Raw genomic sequence first — 21,067 nt, 5'->3', positions numbered from 1 at the left:
CCAGCCAGAATGGCCATCATTCAAAAGTCCACAAATGACAAATCCTGGAGAGGCTGTGGAGAAAAGGGAACTCTCCTACACTGCTGGTGGGAATGCAGTTTGGTGCAGCCACTGTGGAAAACAGTATGGAGATTCCTCAAAAGACTAGGCATCGACTTACCATATGACCCAGGAATCCCGCTCCTGGGCATATACCCAGAAGGAACCCTACTTCAAAAAGACACCTGCACCCCAATGTTCACAGCAGCACTATTTACAATAGCCAAGACATGGAAACAGCCTAAATGTCCATCAACAGATGACTGGATAAAGAAGAGGTGGTATATTTATACAATTAATACTATTCAGCCATAACAGCCAACAACATAATACCATTTGTAGCAACACGGATGTCCTGGAGAATGTCCTTCTAAGTGAAGTAAGCCAGAAAAAGAAAGAAAAATACCATATGAGATCTCTCATATGTGGAATGTAAAAAAAAAAACGAAAGAAAAAGAACATAAATACAAAACAGAAACAGATTCGTAGACATAGAATACAAACTTGTGGTTGACAAGGGGGAGAGGGGTGGGAAGGGACAGACTGGGAGTTCAAAATTTGCAGCTACTGAGAGGCATATGCAGAATAGATAAACAAGATTATACTGTATAGCACAGGGAAATATATACAAGATCTTGTGGTAGCTCACAGTGAAAAAGAATGTGACAATGAATATATGCATGTTCATGTATAAATGAAAAATTGTGCTCCACACTGGAAATTGACACAACATTGTAAACTGACTATAATTCAATTTAAAAACGTTCAAAAGAAAAATAACACAAATATATAAATAACAAAATTCTGTACAGATATAAATATTATAAGTAGGTAACAAAATTATGGTACAAATTTTTAGAATCTACCAAATACCATAAAATCTATGAAAATAACATTTTTATTAACACCTTTGGCTGTATATATATAATGCTGCTTCATTTAACAATGATATTGTAAATACATTTTCTATATAGAGAAGAAAACAATACTGCAGTCTTTCCTGTAGGTCAAAATATTTTTTTATTAATGATAGCTTAGAAAAGGTCCTTTAAATGTCACAACTAGATATTTGTAAATTTTTAGAGCTGTTGTCAAATTTGGGAAAACTATTGAGTTTCTTTCACATATGAGCTATAAGATTTCAGGGCATTTCCAAAAATTTACTTGTGCAGTGACAAGTCTTAAATACTCTTTGGATTGATAATACTCATTTCCCACTTTTACACTGGGCCCTACACCTTTATGTCATGATGCTGGGTGAATTGGCACCATTAGTGGTAAGGGTGTTATTAGAAGCCAGTCCTACACCAGAATTTGTAGCAAAAATTTCACTACACACAGAAGAGACTAAAAACTATATATAGCCAAATATCTTACTAACCCCAAACTAAACATATCCTCAATTCAACTTCCCATTACTCAGATTCCCAAAATGCCCATGGCACATCCAATACTGCCAACACAAAGGGGAAGTCTGACAGAGAGGGAGTTGAAGTAGAACTAGACAATGAACTTATAGGATTGTGGTTAAAATATTTTACTTTTGTAAAAACACATAACCACGTGTTTACATTACTAAGACTCTTTCCATGACTTAGAAGGGGTCAATGCCAGTGAAAGACTCTGAAACTTAAGCTTCATTAACTTTACCATAAATCTGTCTCTGGGCCTAGAAGACAACACTTAGTAAAATGTTTTTTAAAGGAAGGAGAAAAGAAGAAAGATCACTAGTATACTCTATATCATATAGGCTTTCAGCTGAAGAAGGAGAGGCAGAGCTAGAACAGGCAGAGAAATGTGTCTCCTTTTATCTTCAGCAAACAAATTATGAATGTGCCCTGGAAAGTATAGCCTTAAGTATCTGTCACTGGGATCTATATAAATCACTGTTGATAACACAAAGTGCTTTCATATTATATTTCTGCTACTTTTCCTTTACAACTTAATCCAATTTAATTGCATTTTTCTGACCTTGAATAGACTTTAACAAACAGAGGTGGATTCTGGGAAGATGTAATAGAAATAGCAGCCTTATATATGAGTGGGGTGCAATAGGCTTTTTGAGCAAATTTCTACAGGAATCTACTTGCAAATGTCAAAGCAGAATCTAGTCCTTTAGTTATACATAGATATGTTGGCAAAAATAATAATCTAAAATAGTCTGTCAGGCAGAGAGTTGAGAGTTTTGGAAAATGCATTAGTTGTCAGTAGACAGTAAGTACTTGAGTCACTTGGGAGAAAAATTATGTGAACTAGTTTCTAGATGCATAAGACAGCTTTACTGCAATTAACATAGACACTTAATTAGTAAGATTTAGCTTCTATTCTGACCCCTAACACCAGCCACCTTAGATCAAGTGGAGGAGGTTTAATTGGTTTCATTTGAAGATAAATCAAGTGTAGGTGTCATACCTATTATTCATTGAAATTAAATGATTCATTCTCAGAGCTTTGGGACTGAAAGTTGCAGAGCTACTTTTGCCACCCTCTTCTAATTAGCAAATTGCAAAAATACCCATCTGATTTTTGGATAGTTACGACTAGTGAAAAATTACCAAATGTTTTTATAAATTTGAGTATTTTGAATATAAACACACTTAAGAAAACCTGCAGTATAGTAAATAAAGAAAAGTTACCCGCATTCTCTCAGCTTTTCCAACTTGGCTGTCTTCCCAAAGCAAATTAAATGCAGCAGCATCCTTGGGGCAGGGAGAACGGGAGGAGACAATGAAGAAGCCTCTGAGACTGGAGTTATGCCAAGGTAGATGGTAAATACAAAGGAAAATCCTACTTTTGGAGCATGTGAAAGTGGAAAATTGATATCTAAGTGTTCACATGGATGCCTACAGGACAGAAGACTCAGCAGAAGGCATATCACACTATGTCAATAAAGCTTTGCTAGACACAATCATCAAAATAGTCTTAGCTGACCAGAGTACAGTTTAGTTAACAAATGAGAAACACTGCTTTTCTCCCATACAAATAGTAAAATGGATACAAAGTTTACTTTGTCTTCCCTGGCCAAGATGAATATGAAATTCAGACATGGGAAAAATTACCTAGAGTTTCAGATATAGAAGAGAATTGCCCACATATTGGCACCACACCACATGACTCTTGAATTAAGGAAATGTATTAAATTTCATCAAGAATCACTATGCACCAATTAACCAATTTTTGTAAGAAAAGCAAGGCAAACTGAAGCCAATTTGCTCAAGATCTTATGAGAAGTCTGAATCACAGACAAGAATACTGTAGGGACAAGAAAGCATGAATTCTGTACTTCGCTGAAAAGCTAAGACCCATCTTGAAACTTCTGAAGAATGAATGGGTAAAACTTAACGTTTAGATTAAGAATAATTAAAAGGCAGAGCTCCCATAAGTATTTGATCTGGAGATACACAAAATATTCTAGTTCCAATTTAATGATTCATGTGCTTAAAATAATAGTGAACTTCTGATTATTACAAAGAATCCCTAATTTTAAATCTTGTGCTAAATCTGATGTCCAGTTGGACAAAACTCCCTTAGAATATTAACATCTGGGGGTAGGGTATAGCTCAAGTGGTAGAGCACATGCTTAGCACGCATGAGGTCCTGGGTTCAATACCCAGTATCTCCTCTAAGAATAAATAAATAAATAAACCTAATTACCTCCCTCCACCAAAGGAAAAAAAGAGCCTGTTCTCTATTTAAAAAAAAAAGACTATTAACATCTACTCTGGGCAGAATGTCTAAAATTTATCTTTTCCATGTGGATCTGAACTAGTCACAGGAAAACCACTTTAGGACTGATGAAAGCTGATCAAATTCCAAAGCTGCATTAACTTTTTGCCATCAGTGTAATGAACATTGTATAAAAGCAAAATTACAGAAAACTTCTGGTAAATAGAACCACCACCAATATAAACTTATTTTTAATGATGCTAAAAACTTAAATAACATATTAAAATAATAAGTTCACTGAACAAATGAAGACACAACTCAGTTAAAATGACAAACTGACTCATTAAGCCCTGGCAGTGAAAATAAACCTGCTGAAGAGTTAGTAATTCACAGTATTTTAAGAAGAAGCATCCATTTATCACTGTCATTATAGTAGGAATCCCCAAACTTTTGGCAAGGAGATACTGTTCATTTTTTTGGACCCTTAGATACCAGTTCGAGAGAAACAGGAGACAACAGGTGGGGAATCAAACTGAATGAAGCATGGCAGAGAGTCCTGAAGTTAACTACACTCCAAACAGTGCTGAGAATCCTGAAGAGTGACAAGGAAAAAGGTGGGCAAGGGGCAGCACAAAGGCTTGGAAATGGCACAGAGATAAACTAGGAAATTCCAATCCACTAATCAGGGACCTCTACCTTAACAAAGTACAACAGGCAGGAAGGCTTAGATCAAATCTTAAAAGAATTAGCAAAATATATTATCAAATTCAAATAATGAGAATGTCATGAAAATAAATAGCAAGGATTCTCCTGGGTGACAGATACAGGGAGGTCCCTTGTTCCTTGTACTAGGCTCTTCATTTTTGTGTATGATTGAAATTTTTCATTAAAAGCATTCTTTGACCACTCCAAGCCCCCATGCCAAGACATTTTGCCCTCTTATTTGTTAAACCTATCTGCAGTTCAAGGGAAATCAGATTCATGTGTTCTCAATTCAGCTTAACTTATTAAAATATTGCTTTTTAAAAGCTAAAAAAAAATTCTTTGACCAAGGTGGGCTTATCCTGGGAATACATGGCTAGTACAACATTTGAAAATCAATCAGTGTAACTCAACATACTAATAGTCTTAAAGAAGAAAAATAATCTGATCATCTCTAAATGCAGAAAAAGCACTTGAAAAATTTCAACATCTATTCATGATTAGAAATAAAAACTGTCAGAAAACTAGGAAGAGAAAGGAATTTCCTTAAACTGATATAGGGCATCTACAAAAACCCTGCAAGTAACACAATACTTAATGGTGAAGGACTGAATGTTTTCCCTCTACAATCAGGAACAAGACAAAGATGTCCACTCTCACCACTCCTATTTAAAACTGTAATGGAAGTTCTAGCCTGAAAAAGAAATAAAAGACATATAGACTAGAAAGGAAGAAACAAAACTATTTTTATGCCAATGACATAACTGTTTATGTAGAAAAGCCCAAGGAATCTACAAAAAAAAGCTAAAAGATTTATTTAATAAGTCAGTTTAGCAAATTTCAGGATACAAAGTCAACATACAAAAGCCAACTGCAATTCTATACATTTGTAATGAACAACTGAAATTAAAATTTTAAAACACAGTACCAGTTAAACATCATTTAAAAACAGAAAATACTTAAAATATACATCTAACAAAATATATGCAGGACCTGCACACTGAAAACTGATTTTAAGATTTATTATAAAGCTACAATAATCAACATGGTGTGGTATTTATTGACCAAAGGACAGACATACAGATCAATGGAATAGAACAGAGCATACCAAATTATACCCATAAATATATGCTAAACAGATTTTCAACAAAGGTGCAAAGACAATTCAATGGAGAGAGAATAGACTTCAACAAACAGAGCTGCTTAGAAAAACTGGATATCCGTATAAAAAATTAACTTCAACCCATACCTCATCATGGATACACATTAATTCAAAATGGATCAAAGACCTAAACATAAAACCTAAAATGATAAAACTTTTAGAAAACATAGGAGAAAAATCTTTGTGACCTTGGGGAGGCTAAAATATGACACCAAAAGCATGCTCCATAAAGGAAAAAAAAAGTGGATAAATTGGAATTCATCAAAAGTAAAAATTGCTGCTCTGGGAAAGACACTTTTAAGGGAATAAAAAGACAAGCCACAGACTGAAAAAAATATTTGCAAAACACATATCTAAGAGAAGACTTATATTCAGAATATATAGAAAACAACCAAAATTGAATAGTAAGAAAACAAAAAACACAGCTAAAAATTTGACAAAAGGTTTGACAGACATTTCACCAAAGAAAAGTATACAAATGCCAAATAAGCACATGAAAAGGTACTCAATATCATTAGCCATTAAGGAAATGAGAATTAGTGAGCTACCACCACACACCCACTAGAATGTCTATAACAAAAAAAATGATAATTCAAAGTGTTGGAGAGAATGTGGAAAAAGTGGAATCCTCAAACATTGCTGGTGGGAAGATAAAATAGTATCACCACTGTGGTAAATCTCAAAAAGTTAATCATACACATACCATATGATGGAACAAATCCAATCCTAGGAAACTGCCCAAGAAAAATTAAAACATGTCCACACAAAGACTTAGATGTGAACATTCAGAACATCGTTTTTCATAATCACAAAAGAAAGTGGAAACAATCCAATGTCTCTCAACAAGTGAGTGGGTAAACAAACTTTGGTATATCCACACAATGGAAAACTCAACAGAAATAAAAAGGAAAGAACCAGTGATATATACAGCATGGGTCAATCTCAAATGGGTAATGTTAAGTGAAAGAGGCCAGACTCAAAAGGCTACATACTGTTTGATTCCATTTATACGGTGATTTAAAAGAAGTAAAACTTAGAGGAATAAAAAATAAATCAGTGGTTATGAGGGGCTAAAAAGGGAAGGATGATTTCAAAGTAAGGTTACTAAATTTAGCAAATAAAAATACAGGACAGACTCAGTTAAATTTAAATTTGAGATGAATGACAAATAATCTTTAGCGTTAAGTATAGCTCATGCAATACAACAGCTCTCAAGCTGTGGTTCCAGGACCAGCACCTTTAGAGTTAACTAGGTACTTTGTTAGAAATGCAAATTCTCAGGCCCCATCCAGCTCTACTAAAACAGAAACTCTGAGGGTGGGACCTAGTAATTTACTTTTACAAGTCCTCCAGGTGAGTCTCATCCTTTGGTTTGAGAACCACTGCTCACTATACCTGTCACTGACAAAAAAGAACCATAAGAAGCTAATGCGAAGAGAAAGGGGCACACAAGCCTGTCTGATAAATCAATTCACCATCATCAAATATTAACTGAACAGCCAAAGGGTATAGTAGGTTCTCTGAGGAGGGGTGATAGGCATGATCCTCAACTGAAGGCAGTTTCACACAAAGAGGACATTGGCAATGTCTGGAAACATTTTTGGTTGTCACAAGTAGGAGGAGAGGATACTGGCATCTGGTGAGTAGAGGCCAGGGATGCTACTAAACATCCTATAAAGCACAGAACAGCAACCTCCCCCAAAGAATTGTCCAGTCCATAATGTCAATAGTGCTGAGGTTGAGAAAGCTGGACTTAACACATTTTTTTTACACCGAAGGCTTTAAAATCAAAGGCATTTTTATGAACATGGAAATAAAAAGATTAAAAAGGTAATGACAAAAAATATAATTCAAAGTGTCTCATTCTAAAAATATTAGAATTATTCTGAAGAAAACTTATACAGACTATTGATAACAGAGCTAAAACAGTAATTTGGTGGTAGGAGGGACCTTTATGACAAAAATACCGTGTTGCTTTTTTTTTTAGAAGTTATGTGAGAGAATAAATTGGAGATTGGAGATGACAAGTCTGAGAACCATATGCAAATTAAAATGCATCTGTAGACACCGTATGACCAGAAAACAAACTGGCCCAGGAATCCTGGAAGTTGAGTTCTAGTTTTGCTTGGTATTAGGCAACTATGTAATTTAGCACAGGTCATTTCCTTATCTGGGCTTTAGTCTGCTGATCTGTAGAATGAGGGGATTAGACTATTTGAGTTCTATTTAGGATCTCTCACAGCTTTAACATACTATGCCTATGTCGAAAAATGGGCACAGGAAACATTCAAATATATACATATATATATTTTTATTGAAGAATAGTCAGTTACAATCAATTCTGTCAATTTCTGGTGTACAGCACAATGTCCGAGTCATGCATATACATACATATATTTGTTTTCATATTTTTTCATTAAAGGTTATTACAAGATATTGAATATAGTTCCCTGTGCTATACAGAAGAAATTTGGTTTTCATCTATTTTTATATATAGTGGTTAACATTTGCAAATATATTTTTTACAGGATATGAGGAGACATGCTATCACTTTGTTCCCTTTGGGATAGTCTTGTGCTGACTTTAGTACTTCTGGCTTTTGTGTTTAGAAGTTGTGAGACAAAGCTACTTAGCTCTTCTTGATTATTTACAATAATTATATTAACAACTCATGTTCACTGCAGAAAAATAAGATTATACAGATAAATCACTCTTTTCACTAAGTAAGATTCTGAGATGAATTATAGCAGGACTGTGTTAAGATGGTCTAACAAAAGTCAATTTTATTTTTGCAATTAAAAATTGAAGTGAAAATGTTTAGAAAATTACTGTTCTACTTTATATGCATGTTCCTAGGGAAGGCTACATTATTACTAAACAATTGTCATGCTGTAAAAGAGAAAGAAATCCTACAACCCCTTCTCTGAGAACAAATATTTTAGTTCAGTATGAGATTAAGAGTAATAAAAAGTTTAGCAGCATCTATATATACTTATAAAATATAAACTGATAAATATACAACCATAATAATGTCAAGACTCCACTTTCAGATGGTTTTAAATGTTAAAAATATATAATTTCCTATTTTTTAATAAGAAGGTAAGTGAATAGGCCAAAAAAACCTTAATTTAGCTTCAGGGCCAGATGCACGATAGTCTTTATGCCAAACATGTCAGTGTGTCCGCTTCTATCTCAGTGTTAGAAGTAATTGCCCAGAAGAATTCCAGTCAACAGCATTTGACTTTACTAATTTCCAAGGAGCAACTTACTTTAATGTGATGTACACCATTCAATTTTACAATCTGCTGTTCAATGGTCCAAACACAGGAGCTGCATGTCATCCCCTCAACAGAGATGGTGACAGAATTCACACCCATACATGGATCCATTTTGATTTCTTCTTTACATTTCTATTAAAAACAATGAACTTATTAATTTCAGCCATGGAAATAATCCTTCCTCAACTTTCCCACCTCCCCAACTGAAAATACACTACTAATAAAATATGCTCAGCATTCTTTTCTCTCATCTCATTTTACTCCCACCTCAGGGCCTTGCATTAGCTATTCCCTTGGTTTAGAACTTTGTTCTCCCAAATACCTGCTTTGCTAACTTCCTCGTCTCTTTCAAGTCTTTATCCAAATCTAACTCTCCTAATGAGTCTTACACTGACCATGCTGTTTAAAATTGCATCCCATATCCCTTTGACACACACATACTCTGATTTCCCTTACCTGTGCTCTATTTTTTTTCATAGGATGTCTTATCATCTTCTAATATACTTCATAATTTACTTACTGTGTTTATTGCTTATTATCTGTCTTCCTGTGGTGGTTTTAAAATATGTTCACAAGTTCTTTACTATTCTTTCTTTCAAGAGATGGAATTTAACTTCTTTCCCTTTGAGTGTAGCCTTGACTCAGTGACTTGCTTCCAACAAATAGAACACAGTGGAAGTGACAAGGTGTGATTTCCAAGACTGGCCATAAAGGGCACTGCAGGAGGGGGAAAAAAGTAATTGTGGCTTCCTCTTTGTCCTCTCTCTTGAATCACCCGATATGGGGAAAGCCACCTGCCACGTCATGAGGACACTCAGGCAGCCTTATGAAGAGGTTCTTGTGGTGAAAAATAGAGGCCTCCCGTCAACAACCAGCAAAGACATGATGCCTCCTGCCAACAACCAGGTGAGTGAACTATCTTGGAAGCTGATCCTTCAGACTCAGTCAACCCTTTAGATGCCTGCAGCTCCAGCCAATATTTAAACTTAAAAACTCAAAAGAGACCTTGAGCCAGAACCACCAAGCTAAACCACCCCCAAATTCATGACCCACAGAAACTGTGACACAATAATGTTTGTTGTTTTAAGCCACTAAAAAATTTGGAATAATTTGTTACAATAATTAATATTACTTCCTACTAAAATGAAAATTCCATGAAGGCAGGAATCTTTTTTTTACTGATATTAGTTTGAATCACTTGAAATTCCCATTTTATTGAGATATAACTGACATACAACATAGTTTTGGGTGTACAATATAATGATTTGATATATGTAGATATTGCAAAATAATCACCACTATAAGTTTAGTTAACATCCATCATCATGCATAGTTACAAATTTTTTCTTCTGATGATAACTTTTAAGATCTACTGTCTTAGCAACCTTCAAATTTACAATACAATATTGCTGACTAGTCACCATGCTGTACATTATATCCTCAGGACTTATTTATCTTATAACTGGAAGGTTATACCTTTTTAATCACCTTCATCCATTTCATACACTCCCTAACCTCCACCTCTGGCAACCCATCAATCTGTTCTCTGTGTCTATGAGTTCATTTTGTGTTAGTCTTCATGTATAAGTGAGCACATACAGTTTGTCTTTCTCTGTCTGACTTATTTCACTTAGCATAATGCCCTCAAGGTTCATCCGTGTTGTTGCAAGTGACGGAATTCCTTCATTTTTATGGCTTAATAATGTGTGTATATGTATATCACATTTTCTTTATTTATTCTTCTATTGATAGACACTTTAGTTGTTTCCATGTCTTGGCTATTGTAAATAATGCTGCTATGAACATAGGAATGCATTTATCTTTGAAACAGTTATTTCATTTCCTTTGGATAAATATCCAGGAGTGGAATTGTTAGATCACATGGTAGTTCTATTTTTAATTTTTGGAAGAACCACCATACTTTTTTCCATATCCATTTTTAAAATACAAAAATCTTAGAAAAGCTGAAAGAACAATTCATACCTAGAAGCATCATTCTCAATCTTAAATTTAACTAGCACTAATTACGGAACAACTATAATTTATAGTGTGATCTGATCTGAAATAGATTAATAATTATTAGTCTATTTTTGTTATTTACTTTCAAAGTTAAAGCTAAAGCTATTCGAAATTCTAACAATTCAGTATGTCCACTGATTCTTCTTATGAAATTAGTATTAAATTATTACCTATTTTTACATAAAGAGACTTACAGTATCTATTCAATATAAAAGAATATGTTTTGTCTAATTTTTGTTTTTAATGATTTGAAACAGTCTTGACTAAAAGCCAAAAAATAATGATCTCTAATGAACCACACTGCCAAAGGTTTTCACATTACGGTATCTATGACTTACAATCTGTATGTAAAAATAAGCTGTCATTGCTCTGAGAACTGCATCTTCATTCCTCTAATCAGAACAGCTGCTGCCAATAGGACAAAAATCTGAATCTTTGAATGAATGATAAGTGTAATAGAGAAGAATTAGTAGAACTGAATTAGCTTAGAGGACCTAGAGCTAGCTACTCCAGCTCAAAAAGAAGTTCTCCATATTGCCTGAATTCTCCATTGCACAAAATTTTACAATTTAAAGATTATTATATTAATGAATATCTTCCTTTTTGTTTCCAAATTTTTATTATGAAAAATTTCAATCACACAAAAAAGCTGAAATAATACAATGAACATCTAACTGTATATCCTCTGAATGAATTCAACAATTGTTAACATTTCTCTATATTTACTCTATTTTTTCTGTTATTGATAAATTTTGGAGATCATAATATTTCAGCATGCATTTCCAAAGAATAAGAACTCCTGTAAAACCACAATACTATTATCACAGCTAATAAAATTAATGATTGTATATCCTGTAATACAAATTCTCTAAATTTTCCCAAATGTTCTAAGAACATCCTTTACAGCTTGTATTTTTTCCAAATCAGGATCCAGGCAAGGTCCACATTTTCCATTTGGTTGTGTCTCTTCTGTTTCTTTTAATCTAGAACAGCCTCTCCCCCATATTTCTTCTCCCCCATGAAGTAACTTTTTAAAGAATCCAGATCAGTTGTCTTAACAGACATTGTATCCTCTTTTTAAAATACAAACTCCTCTTTGATCATTTAAGGAGTTGATAGCTGGAACTACACCTCCTAATACCTAGGTAAGATCAGTTACTACAATAGAACAGAAGCCTAGATCAGACAGGAAAGGCAAGTAGCTGTGAGCAAAGGATCCTTGGGATATAGGGAACTCCCAGGCCTAGATGAAAGGTCCAAGGTGGGATACTTAAGGCAAGCGGGAAAGCATTAGGGGCTAGGGAAAGGGTCACCGTGAAGTGGTAATGGGTATGAAAAGGGAAGTGTAATAATGTCTAAAACAAACAGATCCTATCAAAATTTTGCTTACCGTTAGTCCTGTACCTAAAAAAGAAGATGCTTCCTCTTTCCTCTTGTAGCACATGGCTGTCTGTCTCTGGGTCAGAACACTCAGACTTAGTACCTATATGGCTCAGAAATGTTACGGGTCAAAATGGGGCTTTTGAGGGGTGATCTAGGTAAATCCCAAAACTGACTAAATAGTTTTATAAGAAACTGTCAAAAAAAAAAAAAGAAACTGTCAAGTTCAAAAAACAGAACTGGTAACAAACTTTTGGAATACAATACACTCAGCAGATGAAAGATAGTTTACCTGGTTAGTTAGGAATGTAAAATCAAAATAAAGTTTTATTATGGTGTACACCCCAGACCAAAGTATTAGAACATCTCTCAGAGTTACTGAGGAACTGAGAGAGACTAGTTAAGCAGAAAGGCACTTTTAAAGTGACTGGATAATTCACCCTGGAAATATATATTGGGGAGGAAAGAAATGAAATGAAATGAATGAAAATTACATTAATACAGCCACTTTTCCCCCTCCATCCTAATTTAAGCATGTGAAATCTTCTATGAATAATATGTATTTTCTCTGTCTTCAAAACTCACCTGCATTTTTTTCTTCAAAATAGTACTTAAATTGGACCTTAGACTCAATTGAAACCTCAGAGGACTTTGATCTTCCTGTACTACTCTATTATACACACACACATAACTCTAATTGATTTTGTAATATATGTTACATCCATCTTTTGAATTTTAAATGTCTCAAAGATAGGTACAAAGTCAGGAACATCTTTTGTAACCTTTCATTATATTTTTTCAAAATGACTCAGAAAACAGTGTAAGCATAAACAATTTCATATGGTGTAGGCCTATGAGAGATGACAGTATCAAAGAAACACATCTGGCATGCAGCTTTTAGTAATGAGGCGACTCTGAGAAAAAGAGCATTCAACAACATTGAGGGAAATGACTTCTAGTTATTAAAGTATTTCGAACCATTCCCTAGACACAGATGCTAATCATCATCAGTAATAATATTTTCTGTGACGAAGAACAGTATTATGACTAGATAGATCATCATCTCTGGTTTGGAAAGAGAAACTGCAAAAGTTGAGTACAAACAAACAAGACACATATGAAGTCTGATTGCTCAAAACCACTTCTTAAAGCTGATCACAGAAGCTCAAACATTATTTTTAAATCCCCCTAAAATAATTAGTCCTCAAAATTTGAGAAAGGTTTCTGAATTCTTAATAAATTACATGGTAAAATTTATTTCTTTTTTTGGATATAGTTCTACTTGGATAATTTTTATCACTACAGTAATCAAGGAAATGCAAATTAAAACTACAATGAATATCATTTACACTCATCAGGTAGACCAGTATTTCAAAATCTGACACTACCAAGAGTGAGAGAATATGGAGCAACAGGATCTCTCCTATTCATCTGGTGAGAGTGTAAACAGTACAACCATTATGGAACTGCTTGGCAATACCTGGTAGAGTTAAAGACACACAACATTTTAACTCCTAGGCATATTACCCTAGAGAAAGTCTCACATGTGTACAAGGAAACATGAATAAGAATGTTTATTGCAAAGTGTTCCTTACAGTTAAAACTTTGGGGGGTGGGGAGGGTATAGTTCAGTGGTAGAGAGCATGACTATTATGCACAAGGTCCTGGGTACAATCCCCAGTACCTGCATTAAAAATAAATAAAAACCTGGATGCTCCTGGAGAATGTCATTCTAAGTGAAGTAAGCCAGAAAGAGAAAGAAAAATACCATATGAGATGGCTCATATGTGGAATCTAAAAAAACAAACAAACAAACAAAAACAAAGCATAAATACAAAACAGAAACAGACTCAAGAGACATAGAATACAAACTTGTGGTTGCCAAGGGGGCGGAGGGTGGGAAGGGATAGACAGGATTTCAAAATTGTAGAATAGATAAACAAGATTATACTGTATAGCACAGGGAAATATACACAAGATCTTATGGTAGTGCACAGAGAAAAAAATGTGACAATGAATATATATATGTTCACTTATAACTGAAAAATTGTTCTCTACACTGGAATTTGACACAACATTGTAAAATGATTATAAATCAATAAAAATGTTATTTTGTTAAAATAAATAAATAAATAAAAACCTAATTACCCCCCAAAAGAAACTTTAGAAATAAGCTAAAGTCTATCAACCAGAAAATGCAAAAATAGATGATGGTATATATATATGATGGATCATAACTCAGTAGCTAACATGAATGAACTAAAATAGTGGTTCTCACTGGGAGGAGGTGAGATTTCACCACCAAAGGGACATATGACAATGTCTGGAGACATTTTTGGTTATCATAACCTGGGGTGAGGAGGGAGTGCTACTGGTATCTTGTGGGTACAGACCAGGGATATCACTAAATAGCCTATAGCCTACAATGGACAAGAAAGCTTCTCACAACAAAGAATTATCTGGCCCTAAACATCAACAGAACAGAGGTCGAGAAACACCAAACTAGAGCTACAAATAGCAACATGGATAAATCTCATAAACATAGTTTAGGAAATAAAAAGTTTCAGAAGGATACAAAAGTCTAAAAATGTAAAGCAATATCATACATTGGTTTTGTATGCACATATATATATATATATAGTAGTGTTAGTTAAAACACAAAAATATGCATGAGAATAATAAACTCAAATTCAGGCGTTTGAGGAGGAAAGAAGAGATTGATTGGAATACAAAGGGGAACTTCACTTATATATGTAATGTTCAACTTCTTAGGCTGAGTAGTTGATACACACATGCTATATAGGGTTCCCTGTGCTCTATGTAGGCCTCAGTTATTTGATTTTAAGAATTTTTAAAAGCAAAATAAATGAATGGACCTGGAGGACATTATGCTAAGTGAAATAAGCCAGACACAGACAAAAAAGATAAAAAATACATGATCTCACTTATATGCAGAATCTAAAAAAGTTAAACTCTTAGAAGCAGAGACTAGAATGGTAGTTACCGGGGGCCAGGGAATCGGGAAAATGGGGAAATGTTGCTCAACAGGCACAAAGTTTCAGTTATACAGGATGAATAAACTCTGGAGATCTAATTAATGTACAGCACAATGGCTATAGTGAATAATACTGTATTGTATACTTAAAACTTGCGAAAAGAGATCTTAGTTGTTCTCAACAACCAAAAATGGTTAACTATATGAGGTGATGGATATGGTAATGAGTTTTATTGCAGTAATCATATCACTATGTATACATATATCAAGATATCACACTTTACACCTTAAATATATACAACTTCTATTTGTCAATTATACCTCAGTAAAGCTGGAGGAAAAAAGATTTTTAAAAAACCCAGCCCATTTTAGGGGGAAATAAAGAAGAAAAAAATATGGGGAATATGTAGCAGTTAAGAGAAAAGTTACCAAAACTGAAATAATTCAATAAGTGAGACCAATGCTAAACTCAAACATATAAACAGCCAAAAACCACCTAGTATATAACAACAGGGCTATAAAACACCCCTGTTTTGTTAGACAAATTGGTGATTTCTAGCTATGCAAACAACATTCAACTAGTTGCCTTCAGTGTGTGTGTGTGTGTGTGTGTGTGTGTGTGTGTGTGTATAAAATATTTCCAAATCAACTTATTTAAAAATTTTAAAAATTATTTTTAATTTTTTAACTAAATTTTTTTCTGCCCATTTTATTTAAAATCTACCACCTCTAAATTGAAAACAAAAGGGGTAAACATTAGCTTCTCTATTATTTTATATGAAGCATCTCTTTTTTTAAAATTGTGTGAGCCTTTAAAATGAAGATTGATCTTATTCCTTAATTTGTTTTCAAAATATTGAGTGTCAAATCTCTTTCATCAGACAACTGTCATTATACAAACAGAGGACTAAGATTCCAGATGAAACAGCTGGAGTAGACAAGTGTATGTTTCAAAGCATAACTGTTCTTTTCATTTGACCATTCCTGAAAGATTAGGAGTCAATACTTAAGATATATTAGTAAGGTCAAAAAAGAACAGAATAATCAAATTAGGAAAAGGCAATGTGCTTTGCCAGTCATTTTTTGTGACTCCTGGACTAATCATCACCTCTTTACAAAAAAGCTGTCCTTGTAATAACAACACAGATATTTCAGATTCCGACAGCATTGCACAGTTGACAAAACTTTCATACACATCAATTTCACAAGAATCCTGCAGTATAAGTAACGCAGTAGCCTCCTTTTAAAATTAAGGAAGCTAACACTCAGACTTATCCCTGCTCATACAGCCAAGTCAGGCTGGAGTCTAGAGCTAACAATAGCTTCAAAGGGATTAACTTAATAGGGCAATGTTTGCAAAAGGTATAAAGTAAAACCAGCCAAAGATGGAGGTAGGGTGAGGAAAATGCTCAAAACATATCGTTACCCTGCAGTGAACACGAGGTAAGGGGACAAGTTATTCAGAAACTAGGAAATAGACCTCAAGTTATTACTAGGTGCCTTTCCACCAGGGGCTGAACATTTGCTGTCTTGTCAATTCAATAACAGACCAGAGGAAAAATATGTTTTTAGTATGCGTGAAACTTTTGCCTCAGACAAGGCCATTTTTATTTCTGGAAAGTAGAGGGAAGTAGGATTCAACTATTTGACATTAAAACTTGTCAGTTACTTTTCAACCATATATATTATAGGTTAAATACGGCCTTGGTGCAGTAGTCTTAGATCTAAGACTGTTTGTAGTTGGGATGCTTTTTCCCCCATCAAAACAGTCATCAGATTCAAGCTTGTCAGATAACAATCTGTAGGTAAATTATGGACCACATGTAATGCTATAGCTCTCTTCATAAGAAAAAGTCCATCCTACAAAATTAGTTCTAAGACAAAATAGTGCCCCAAACCACTGATGAAAAAACATTAAATGCCTGTGAAAACCAAAAACAACTGTCAGTAGTTAACCACTACACAAAGTTGAAAGAACACTTATTTTATATTTGCTATAACTGATTAAGAACTATGAAATAAATGATAAAATTTTGAACAGACTGAAAATAACAACTCAGTTTGACCAAGCTTTTCAAGTATGTCATTTATTTTACAAAAGCCATCACTAAAAAGGATAATGATGCTAATCACTCTATCAGACATTAAAATATCTTTAAAAGTTTTACTTTTTGTAAATTGGTTTATAACATTATGTAAGTTTCATGTGTACAATATCATATTTTGACTTCTTTAAAAAGTCTTGTACTAACATCAAAATAGACAGATCCTTTGTAATGGAACAGAAAGTCCCAGAAACCAACATTTATGTATATATAAGAATGTAATTTATAAAAAGGGAAGAATTTTAAATAAATGGGGAAATCAATAACTGGTGTTCACGTAATGTGCTAACCATGTGAGGCAAACACTTTTAGATCCCACCTTACAGCAAAATTCTAAACGAGTTAAAGACTGAAATGTGAAAAAAGGGTTTTTAATGCTATAAAGATATAAAAGTGGGTAATAATTAACACCAACAGCAACAACAAAACTTGGGGTGAGGAAGCCCTTTATAAGCCTAAGCCAAAGCAGAATCCGTAAAGAAAAAGGTTTTTTAATTTAATTTATATGACTTTTCAAAATTTCACGTGGCAAAAAAAAACCCCACCCTGTAAGCAAATTACAAAAATATCTATGCATGGAGTTTCTTTTTGAAGTGATGAAATTTTCTGGAATTAGACAGAAGTAATGGTTGCACAAGTCTGTGAATACAGTAAAAACCACTGAATTACACACATAAAGTTATAATGAATTTTATGACATGTAAACTATATCTTGAAAAAGCCTGTATGTGTAATATGTATGTCAGACAATTGACAATATAAGAAATCCAAAATTCCAATAAGCATCTGAAAATTTACATTTAAAATTATAAATTAAAATGATTAAGATACAATGTTTTCCACCTACTAGATTAGTAAAATGTGTCTATTACCACATAATTTAAAACAACAAACTAGGAAACAACCTAATTTTTTTTACAGTAGGGCCTTGCTTAAATAAACTCTACATATCCACACTATTACTGATAGTTGTCCTATTTCTGGCTACCCAGCATCCAAACACACAACCTAGGTTGAGGAAATTTCCTCCTGTCAGTGAGTGTCTTGGTAACAGGCAGTAGGACTCTACCCTACTATTGAAGCCAAAGTGGAAGGGGAGATACTTCCTTTCTCTTAATCCTTGAAACTGAGATGCTGCTAAGTGATTCTAGACCTGGCTGAGCAGATACTTCTGTCCAGGGTTTTGAATTCTGAGGAAGTGACACAAATAGTCAGTGACAGTTAAAGAGAATTCCTGACTGTTGCAGCAGCAGAGTCAAGATGCCAGCAGTGGTGGTGGCAAAAAGTCCTGAGAAAGTCAGTGTCACTGGAGAGGTCTTCACCAGACTGTTTGTGGGGGTGTGAACTTAACCTGTTTTAGCCTCCCTGGATTCTTGCCCATTTTTCCAAGCATGGTTGACTATCTTTCCTGTTGACTCTATAAACAATCTTAATAGCCTACCAATAAATTCCTTGTCTGGTTAAGTGAGTCAGAACTGCTTTATGCTGTTCACAAGCAAAAATGCACATAGTACATGTATAATAAATACCATGTGGCCATTAAAAATGATAATGTAGATCTCCATTTACAGACAGGAAAAATATTCAGGATACATTTAGTAAGAAAAAGCAAATTTTCACTGTGCAAAAAGTTCTCTTAACCAACCTCCAATGGATTAACTGATGGTTTCTACTCTATTACTAAACTATTCAGATGCCCACAGCATGCTTAAGTGCACTACTTGTTCCACCAGTAGTGTTGGCATACTTAGTTTCAGCTGTGTTTGCTCCCAAGCCTGTTTATGCTGACTGAAATTCTTATAATCATGTGATTTAGTTAAATATTATGTAAACTGATGAAATGTAAGTATAAAAGAGAATTATCCTATGAAAACAAAAGTCAATGCTTTAGAAAAGTCAATAAAGGTGAGCAATAAAGTGCTGAAAAATAGCTGTACATGAAGCAACTTTAACAGAATGTGGGGTGAGAAATCATAAAAAATCTAGAAACATTATGTTCTCTACTTTCATGAAAGCAAACTAGAAATTGGAATTCTGGAAATCTGGAATGAAACAGTATGGATGTGCTTTATACAAGAAAGAAAAGGAGGGATTTCAAAGGACCCACATGCAAGGAAAAAGCCTTGGCCCTACATGAAATATTGAGGAACAAATGAATATATGCTCTAGGTCTTTACAAAGTGAATAGGCTATATATACACAGTTATTATGGTTCCATTCTTCAACCGACCAACCACTAGATAGTTTAGGAGAGTTTCCACCATGTTTCCATTTTCTATAAGGAAGATTCTGGAATATACCACAGAACAAAGAGTAAAAAACATCTCATTCCACTTTGTTTTAAAGGGCCCTAGTAATTTACATTTTCAACCTTGACTAAAACCTGTCATAAACCAACAATTATAAACAGTTGAATAAAAGGTACAATTGAGAATGTGTATCCCTAGCAAGGACATTGCTAACATTTAGACTTCAAAGAATTTTCTTCCCATCACTGAATTTCCTGCTTGCCCTATAAAGCCATGAAATGCAATGGCCTATTATGTTGCCTATGTCCAATACTTTATGCCATTTTTTTCACCTGGAACATTATGTTATTTTCTAATGTTGTTTTCATTCAGAACCCTCAGTGGAAGTTAGAGACAATTTTCCTCATACACAATTTTATATGACATTTCTTCTTCCTCTAAAAGTATTTATGAACTTAGTAAAATCACTATTTCCTGAGAAAGGCAGACACTTTAAAAGTTTGTGTGTTTGTGTGCACATGGTAAAATACATATAACACAAAACTTATCATTTTAACTAATTTTTCAATTGAAGTAAAGTTGACTCACAATATTATATTAGTTTCAGCTATAAAACATAGTAATTTCGTGTTTTCATAGAATACATCCCATAAATAATTGTCATAAAATATTGACTATGTTCCTTTTGCTGTACATTACATACTTGTAACTTATTTATTTTATACCTAGTAGTTTGCACCTCTTAATCCCCTCTGGCTATTTTGCCCCTCTTCCCATCCTTCTCCCTTCTGGTAACCACTAGTTTGTTGTCTATACCTGTGTGTCTGTTTCTGTTCTCTTCTATTTGTTCATGTGTTTTATTTTTAGGATTCCACATGTAAGTGAAAATGTACAATATTTATCTTTGTCTGAGTTATTCCAATAAGCACAATACCCTCCAGGTCCATCCATGTTGCAAATGGCAAAATTTCATTCTTTTTATGCTTGAGTAATATTCCACTTTGTATGTATACCACAACTTCTTTATCCATTCATCTGTTGATGGACACTTAGGTTGCTTCAATATAGTAGCTACTGTAAACAATGCTGCTATGAACATTGCTTTGCATGTATCTTTTAGAATTACTGTTTTATTTCTTTCTGGATATATACCCAAAAGTGGAATTGCTGGATCATATGGTAGTACTATTTTTACTATTTTAAGGAAACTCTATATTGTTTTCCATACTGACTGTACGAATTTACATTCCCACCAGCAATGCATGAGGGTTTCCTTTTCTCCACATCCTTGCCAATACTTGTTATTTCTTGTCTTTTTGATGATAGCCATTCTGACAGGTGTGAAGGGATACTTCATTGTGGTTTTTTTTTTTTTTTTGCATTTCCCTGATGGTTAGTGATGTTGAGCATCTTTTCATCTGTCTGTTGGCCATCTGTATGTCTTCTTTGGGAAATATGCCTATTCAAGCCCT

General features: G+C 34.1%; 1 protein-coding gene across 2 annotated transcripts in view; it reads right to left on the bottom strand.

Annotated features, from left to right (window-relative positions):
* ATP7A (ATPase copper transporting alpha) overlaps window positions 1–21,067 on the bottom strand; it is a 128,002-nt gene that overhangs the window by 59,579 nt on the left and 47,356 nt on the right. Inside the window, exon 2 of one of the 2 annotated variants that reach the window (XM_031671581.2) lies at window positions 8,839–8,979. The exons of the other annotated variant lie outside the window; for it this stretch is intronic. Coding sequence (XP_031527441.1) covers window positions 8,839–8,958 — 120 coding nt within the window. The 5' untranslated portion in view covers window positions 8,959–8,979. The remainder of the gene's footprint in view (window positions 1–8,838; window positions 8,980–21,067) is intronic. 2 annotated transcript variants of the gene reach the window in all.

Source organism: Vicugna pacos, chromosome X (genome assembly GCF_048564905.1).
Source record: "Vicugna pacos chromosome X, VicPac4, whole genome shotgun sequence".
Lineage (NCBI taxonomy): Eukaryota > Metazoa > Chordata > Mammalia > Artiodactyla > Camelidae > Vicugna > Vicugna pacos.
This window is presented reverse-complemented; position numbering and strand designations above follow the sequence as displayed.